Below are 9319 nucleotides of genomic sequence, written 5' to 3' on the forward strand. Positions count from 1 at the left end.
TATGTTTGTACAGAAATTTCTCATTTTTATGTATTCGGCTCCTTTTTATCTTTTCCGTGTATCCTCTGTTTTATGTCATGCTTATGAAAACATTAGTCTCCCCAAGACTATCACGATAATCTCTATTTTCTTTTAAAACTTTTGCAGTTTTATTTTTATATTTAGCTATTTAATCTGTCTGGAATTTGTTTTTGCATTTCTTGAGAGGTAGAACTTTCAGTGTTACTCGCCATATATGCATTTGTCTCAACACGATTGATTGTGAGGAAACTCGTTTTATGCTTTTTTTCTTTGAGATATCACTTAACAACAAATATTTATAGATATACAGAAAAGCTAAGAGAGGAGGAAATAATGAATGTGATGACAAAGGAAAGAATCACTATTGAAAACAAAAAACTGTCTCAGTGAAAACCCATTAGAAATACTTGGCATGCTTTCTAGGAATAAATGCCCACTGCAAACAAGAAATGAGCTCATGAGTAGAACCAAGTGCTGTGGTATGTACACATTAGTTCTGTTTTCATATGAAAAGCCTTAATCATGGTGTTGTAACTGAGATGACAGTCTTTCACACTGAATTGCCTGAGGTAGATTTCTTTGGTTGCCATTTTGAACACTGCCAATCAAGTTGAAAGAACGAAGAAATTGTTTTTCCAATCTGGAATGAGAGCCTCAGATAGAATTTTTTTCTTCACTGAGAGAAATACTTGGTTGATATAATAATTATTTCTTCAGGTAAAAATTTTCTAGTTTTTGTTTTAAAAATAGAAAGCAACTAAATTGTTAGTGTAAGGATGTGATGCAATACACAGGAAAGAATGTGATTGGCTTTTAAGCTTCCAGGAAACCAGTTGTGAAGTTTTCAGCTCAGGCATAGTTGACTACACTGTGTATAAAGAGGGAGGTTAGTAATAAAGACTCAAGTGCCATGGGTTGGGGGAAGGTATGGTTCAAATTAGGAACCACTATCATAAGCACTTTTGGCTTAATTACAATTAGTTGTTATTTATTGAGCCTAATTCTTACAGTTTGATAAATCCTGGGAGTAATCAAGACTTGGAAACTGTATAAAGCCTGCAATTTATCAAAGCATTACAGAATGCATTCTTAATTTAGTCTCAGAAAGCTCCTGATGAGGTCTGAATGTTTATAAGAGCCTGGGCCCTGGAGTCAGACAGTCATGAATTCTAGTCTCAGTGCTTCCATTTCACTAGCTGTATGACCATGAGCTAGTTAATCTCTCCAAACTTCAGTTTTTTTTAACATGTGAAATGAGGACTTCTTACAGCCATTCTGAGGATCAAATTATAAAATCCATCCCGAGTGCATAGCCTGATGCCTGGCACAAAATAAACACTCAGATGCTAATACTAGCCCATCCATTTCCTTTGAATAAATAATTCAGCACAGACTAGATGATGTTTTAAAATATCTAGGAGTTAAATGAATTTTGAAAGCTATCAGACTTACAGGGTGTAACCAATTCATCACAGTTGTTTTGTTTCAAATGTGTGTATGGGGATATTAGATTAAGATATTTTTGGCAAGGTGTGGTGGCTTATGCCTGCAATCCCACCACTTTTGGAGGCCAAGGCGGGCAGATTCTTTGAGCTCAGGAGTTCAAGACCAGCCTGGGCAACATGGCGAAACACTGTCTCTACAAAAAAAATACAAAGATTAGCCTGTTGTGGCGGTGTGTGCCTGTCATCCTAGCTACTCAGGAAGCTGAGGTGGGAGGATTGCTTGAGCCTGGGCGGTGGAGGTTGCAGTGAGCTGAGATCACACCAGGGTGACAAAGAGAGACCCCATCTCAAAAAAAAAAAAAAAAACAAAACACACAGTTATTATTGGACTAAACTCTCCTTGACCCTAGGGGAAATGTCTTCACAAGCTACTTGCCCCAACTTTGTCAAGTAGTAGGAAGCTGCACAAGGTGTAGTAGAGGGTAATTGACCTATATTAGTCAGTCTGTGCTCTCCTAGCTGTGTGGTACTAATGAGTCCATAACCTTAACTGGTTGTTCTGTGCCTCAGTTTCTCACTTAAAAAAACAGAAACAAATATAAGAATTCTGTCTATGTCACAAAGCAGTTTTGTGTATATAACAGATAAATCAGCAGCCAGATCTTGATGGCCTGTTGTGTGCAAGACACTGTACTAGGTAGGCAATAACAGGGAATATTGATAAATACTGAATAAGACACAGTCTGTGCACCTCAGAAGCTTCCACACCCCATGGAAACTCATAAAAAGTTTGATGAAACTATATAATAATATAGACAGTATCACGTGGTAGGTTAGATATACTGCCCAATAAAGGGATCAGTTCTCAAAGTTACTTATCTCTCTGAAGCCTTATGTTGATCCCCATCTCTGCAAAGGACAGCCGTGTGATGGGTCCATATACGACTTCCAGAAAGTCTAGTGATAGAACTCTCTGATTTCAGAGGAGCTGTTGGGCCTGAGAGAGGATATCAGGGGAGCTCAGTGGGCCTGGCCTGCATCTCACTGGTGTAAGAAGCTCCTATTATCAGAGGGGAGACAACAGGCAGGTTTGGGAGCTTGGAGAGCCTCTGGTTGAGTTGAAACTTGAAGTAGGTGTTAAAAGATGGAAAGCAGTGGAAAGTAGCTAAGTTCCATCTGACAGTGCTCTGAGAAATTGTGAAAATCTCTGATAGTACATATTGTGGTCCCAAAAAGAGACTTCTGAAAAGAGAATGCAACAGACATATATAAAAATTATGGGGTATAACCACAATCTCTCCTCCTGCCTCAAAAACAACTATTTTCCTATTTGTATGCTGTTTTGTTCTTATCCATAGGCATATGGTTTTACATAGTTAATTATATTGTGTTTAAAATTTGGTGCCTCAGGAGTGAGTACTTTCTGTCTTACTGAATTTGGTGGAGCATCACAGAAATAATTTAACATTTTCTTATTTGTAAATCTATCCATTACACAAATGTATCAATTACACAATTATAGTATATCGATTATAACATTACAATTTGTAAATATATCAGTCTTATTTATAAATGTATCAGTATATCAGTTATAGCATCTCAGAATTTAACATTTTCTTGTTTGTAAATATATCCATTACACAAATGTATGAATTACACAATTATATCAATGATAACATTACAATTACAATTTGTAAATATACCAGTCTTATTTGTAAATATATCAGTATATCAATTATAGCATCTCAGAAGTAATTTAACATTTTCTTATTTGTAAATATATCAATTACATATATTTATTGTGGTAAATTCAATTAAAAAGAAATCCTGTAAAGATAAAAGTGAAAACTCATCTTACTCTCCTCGAATCCAATTCCTTGGTTACTTCTGTCATTTACAAATGTTTGAATTTTTGTTTGAATTTTTGACACATCATGTATTATTTTAAAAATAAATTTATATGTGTATTGTATATGCACGAACATATAGTAACACAAACACTTGCATGCTTACCATGTGCCCTTACATTTTGTGTCAATTAATCCTTACAAAAATTTTATGAAGTAACTACTTTTACTACCTCTATTTTACAAGTGAAGAGGCTGATAATTGTGTTTGTGTATATATACACATATATATACATATACATACTTACATAAAAATTTAATCATATTGTGCATGTATTTTGACGTTTTCTAAAGAACACTACAAATCACCTGTATATCCAGCTCACAGATCTAGCAGTAGAGACCAGAAGATCCTCCAAGTATCCCCTCCCACTCACTATCTGCTCCTTCCAAGGGTATCCTCTATCCTAACTTATAACTTCTTAGTTTTGCCTCTTTTTGTACTTTTATATAAGTAGTAGTATTCAGTGTGTAGACAGAATGTGGTATATCCATATAGTGGAATATTATTTACCTGTAAAAAAGAATGAAGTACTTACTGATAATACTACAACATGGATGAACCTTGAAAATATTATACTGAGTGAAATAACTCAGTTACAAGGACCACATATTATATGATTCCATTAATTTGAAGGTCCAGAATGGGGAAATCTATACAGACAGGAAGTAAATAAATCTACTTAGGGCTGGGGGAATTAGGGAATAGAACAGAGATAGCCAAAGGGTGTGGGATTTCCTTTTGAGGTGATGAAAATGTTCTAAAATTGGTGATGGTTGCATTATCTGTGAATACATGAAAACCTTTGAACTGTACATTTTAAATGGGCGAATTGTATTGTATGTGAATTATAGGCTCATAGAGCTATTAACAAATTTTAAAAAATAGTATCATTCAGTATTATTTATGTAAATAGAATCATATATGCTTCTTTTACTTAACAGTATGTTTGTGAGAATCTTCATGTTGTATGTAGTAAAAGCTCATGTGTATTCATTGCTGTGTAGTACTACCATTATGTAGTATACCACAGTTCATCCATTTACTGATGGTGGGCATGTGTATTGTTCCCAGTTTTGGGCTATTATGAATAATGCTACTGATAATGTGTATTGTTTGGTGCTTTTTTCCTTTTTGAATATTATGGATTGCTTCCTTCCATGTCAGTACATACTGATCTACTTCATTCTTTTTTTGTGTTTCGTAACAGACCATCATTTCAGCATCCTCAATTTTAAGTTACTTCCAATTTTTACTATCACAAATTTTTATGCACTTTAAAAATATTTTGTAAGAAGAGAGTGTGAGATTTATGTGTAAAAGTGTATGTACATTTAAAATGTGGCAGATTAAAAATTCCTTTCCAAATACAACATTGTATCAAATTAGATACTGACATATGAAAATTTCATTCTTACTAACAAATAGTTCCATTTTGCAAAACCTCTACCATTTATGATTTGAAAAATGTCGCCACTCTCATGGGAAATGCTATTTGTTATTTTTCAATTTGAATTTTCCTAACTACCAGAACGTGAGGGGCTTTTAATTATTTTATTGGCCATTTGTAGTCTGCGAATTGGCCTTTTCATGGCTGCATCTTTTTTTTTCTATCATATTGTCTTTTTATTGATATGTAGCAATACTTTGGCTGATAGTCAAGAATTATGGAATATTATGGTTAGGAAATTTTTCCTGTTTCAGATGTTGCAAAAGTCCTTTCTAAGTTTGTGACTTTTTTTATTGAGGTAAAATATGCATAGCAGAATTTATCATTTTAACCTTTTTTAAGTGTTCAGTTCAATGACATTAAGTACATTGACATTGTTGTGAAACCATCACCACCATTCATCTCCAGAAACTTTTTCATCTTGTAAAACTGAAACTCTGTATCCATTAAACAATAATTCACCATTTCCCCCTCTCCCACCTCCTGGCACCCACTGTTCTACTTTATGTTTCTATTAATGACTATTCTAAGGCTCTAATATGAGTGGAATAATATGGCGTTTGTACTTTTATGCCTGGCCTATTTTACTTAGCATAATATCTTCGAGGTTCATTTCTGTTGTAGCATGTGCCAGAATTTCCTTCCTGTTCAAGGAAGAAAAGTATTCCTTTGTATGTATGTACTACATTTTATTTATCCATTTATCTGTTCCTAGATGCTTGGTTGCTTCCCATTTTTGGTTATTGTGAATAATGCTCCTATGAACATGGATGTACAAATATCATTTAGATTTCTTGCTTTTAGTTTTGTTGGGTAGTTTCTGGCTTGTTCATATGTTTGTACAGAAATTTCTCATTTTTATGTATTCGGCTCCTTTTTATCTTTTCCGTGTATCCTCTGTTTTATGTCATGCTTATGAAAACATTAGTCTCCCCAAGACTATCACGATAATCTCTATTTTCTTTTAAAACTTTTGCAGTTTTATTTTTATATTTAGCTATTTAATCTGTCTGGAATTTGTTTTTGCATTTCTTGAGAGGTAGAACTTTCAGTGTTACTCGCCATATATGCATTTGTCTCAACACGATTGATTGTGAGGAAACTCGTTTTATGCTTTTTTTCTTTGAGATATCACTTAACAACAAATATTTATAGATATACAGAAAAGCTAAGAGAGGAGGAAATAATGAATGTGATGACAAAGGAAAGAATCACTATTGAAAACAAAAAACTGTCTCAGTGAAAACCCATTAGAAATACTTGGCATGCTTTCTAGGAATAAATGCCCACTGCAAACAAGAAATGAGCTCATGAGTAGAACCAAGTGCTGTGGTATGTACACATTAGTTCTGTTTTCATATGAAAAGCCTTAATCATGGTGTTGTAACTGAGATGACAGTCTTTCACACTGAATTGCCTGAGGTAGATTTCTTTGGTTGCCATTTTGAACACTGCCAATCAAGTTGAAAGAACGAAGAAATTGTTTTTCCAATCTGGAATGAGAGCCTCAGATAGAATTTTTTTCTTCACTGAGAGAAATACTTGGTTGATATAATAATTATTTCTTCAGGTAAAAATTTTCTAGTTTTTGTTTTAAAAATAGAAAGCAACTAAATTGTTAGTGTAAGGATGTGATGCAATACACAGGAAAGAATGTGATTGGCTTTTAAGCTTCCAGGAAACCAGTTGTGAAGTTTTCAGCTCAGGCATAGTTGACTACACTGTGTATAAAGAGGGAGGTTAGTAATAAAGACTCAAGTGCCATGGGTTGGGGGAAGGTATGGTTCAAATTAGGAACCACCATCATAAGCACTTTTGGCTTAATTACAATTAGTTGTTATTTATTGAGCCTAATTCTTACAGTTTGATAAATCCTGGGAGTAATCAAGACTTGGAAACTGTATAAAGCCTGCAATTTATCAAAGCATTACAGAATGCATTCTTAATTTAGTCTCAGAAAGCTCCTGATGAGGTCTGAATGTTTATAAGAGCCTGGGCCCTGGAGTCAGACAGTCATGAATTCTAGTCTCAGTGCTTCCATTTCACTAGCTGTATGACCATGAGCTAGTTAATCTCTCCAAACTTCAGTTTTTTTTAACATGTGAAATGAGGACTTCTTACAGCCATTCTGAGGATCAAATTATAAAATCCATCCCGAGTGCATAGCCTGATGCCTGGCACAAAATAAACACTCAGATGCTAATACTAGCCCATCCATTTCCTTTGAATAAATAATTCAGCACAGACTAGATGATGTTTTAAAATATCTAGGAGTTAAATGAATTTTGAAAGCTATCAGACTTACAGGGTGTAACCAATTCATCACAGTTGTTTTGTTTCAAATGTGTGTATGGGGATATTAGATTAAGATATTTTTGGCAAGGTGTGGTGGCTTATGCCTGCAATCCCACCACTTTTGGAGGCCAAGGCGGGCAGATTCTTTGAGCTCAGGAGTTCAAGACCAGCCTGGGCAACATGGCGAAACACTGTCTCTACAAAAAAAATACAAAGATTAGCCTGTTGTGGCGGTGTGTGCCTGTCATCCTAGCTACTCAGGAAGCTGAGGTGGGAGGATTGCTTGAGCCTGGGCGGTGGAGGTTGCAGTGAGCTGAGATCACACCAGGGTGACAAAGAGAGACCCCATCTCAAAAAAAAAAAAAAAAAAAAAAGGATATTTTGAAGGAGTTCATGTGAAAAGCCACAAGGGCTTTTTGAGGTCGACTCTCATAATAAGGTATTCTGTAGAAGGGATAGTAGAAGCAATTACAGTTTAAAATGCTGAAGTAAAATAACCTGGAATAAGTGATCATTTTGTGCAATTATTTTGTCAATAGGTGAAAATTTGGTTTCAGAACAGAAGGATGAAATGGCGGAATTCCAAAGAAAAGGAAGTGCTTTCCAACAGGTGTATCCAAGAAGTAGGTCTTCAAGAGGATCCCCTCTCACGGTCTGCTCTGGGTTTCCCTTCTCCGTGTCCTTCAATATGGGATGTCCCCCAACAGCACTCAAGTCCAAGATGGAGGAAGAATTCTCCAGAACCCTCAGAAAGACTAATCCAGGAGAGTTCAGGGGCACCACCCCCAGAAACAAATTCACTGCAAGGTGCCTTGTATTTATGTTCTGAAGAAGAAGCTGGAAGCAAGGGTGTACTTACTGGGGCCGTCTGAATGGAAGCATTCCTCCGTATTAATTTAAAAGAACGCTTAATAGTAACATTTGGGCTCTAATGCCAGCTCACCTGTACCTCATCAGTGCTTACAGCCTAACAACTTTGGAGCGATATATGAACTAATGCTTTAGGAAACCCACTCCGGTGTTCTCTTGTTTGGCCCTAGGCTCAGGCTTAATTTGTAAGTGGAGTAGAATCTCCCAGGAAGTGTGATGGAACTGAAAAGAATGACAGCGACAGCTGGCTCGGTCCCTGCTCTTAGTATGTGTATATGTGTGTGTGTCTCTATGTGTGTATATACATAAATATCCATTAAAATGTGTTAGTAGAAACTAGTTTCTCTTTAACTATTGCATTGAGTAAATTCATTTCCTTTTATGTGAAGAAAAATATCATTGACAGAATGTTTTTAATTTTTTGAAAATAATGTAAAATTTGGACTTTGGTGCAAACTTTCATACCCCAAAAACATGTTTTAAAAAATTCTCTATTTTCCTACTTCTTTTGGTATCCAGCTGTAAGTGAATTTTAACACCTTAGCTCAGCAGTCCTCATCAAATGAGCCGCTGCTAGATACATACACTGAAAATATATATTTAAAATGAACCCAACAAGCAAATTAGAAGAATTTCTATATGTAACTATTAGTATCCTTAATCTCCAAGTCTCTGGACCATCGGGCCATCGGGAGGCCCATTTAACTAATAAGTTTTTTTTTTTATCTTTTCTCTGTAAAGATGGGCCTAGACCAGGGTTTGTAAAATAAAATGCCTTTAAGACCCTGTCAGGTAAATAAAAGCTATGGCTCACCTAAGGATATTTGAGTCAAGTAATTTTTCAAATACTGTATTGGCCAAACAGAGTATCTATGCCAAGAAGTTTGTGATCTCTGGCCAAGACTAAAGAAAGCCGTGGTGTCACAGTTCTTAAAATTTTTCTAACTGGACTTAAAAACACAATACTAACAGAATCAACAATGATTTCTGTTTGCGCTTCTAGTTAGAGACTCAGTTTTCCACTTAGGTGGCATACACTTAACATATTAGGTTAGTTTTATGTATTAACAAACACCACACAGAGGTTTTGTGTTTTTTGACTACCCTGAAATTGTATCTTTCTAAAATTGCATTTCTGGTAATGATCTACTTAGTTAATCCAGAAGTTTTTACTCCAGGACCAAGAAGAAATTATGTTTCACTTTGAAGGAAATGAAACAAAAATAGGAAATGATGTGGTTTTGCCTGAACTCTTATCAATCTGTGGACAAGAAACATTCTGAGAAGTTCATTAAGTGGCATTTTGTTAGTGAGTAAGCTGCATAATGAT

The 9319-nt window shown here is 35.4% G+C and overlaps 1 protein-coding gene across 1 annotated transcript in view; it reads left to right on the forward strand.

Annotated features, from left to right (window-relative positions):
- Nucleotides 1–8325, forward strand: part of DBX2 (developing brain homeobox 2) — a 41128-nt gene extending 32803 nt beyond the window's left edge. Inside the window, exon 5 of the mRNA XM_011936111.1 lies at nucleotides 7659–8325. Within this exon, the coding sequence (XP_011791501.1) occupies nucleotides 7659–7991 (333 nt within the window). The 3' untranslated portion in view covers nucleotides 7992–8325. The remainder of the gene's footprint in view (nucleotides 1–7658) is intronic.
- Nucleotides 8326–9319: the final 994 nt, after the last annotated feature.

The sequence above is a fragment of the Colobus angolensis genome, unplaced genomic scaffold (assembly GCF_000951035.1).
Source record: "Colobus angolensis palliatus isolate OR3802 unplaced genomic scaffold, Cang.pa_1.0 Scaffold150, whole genome shotgun sequence".
Classification (NCBI taxonomy): Eukaryota; Metazoa; Chordata; class Mammalia; order Primates; family Cercopithecidae; genus Colobus; species Colobus angolensis.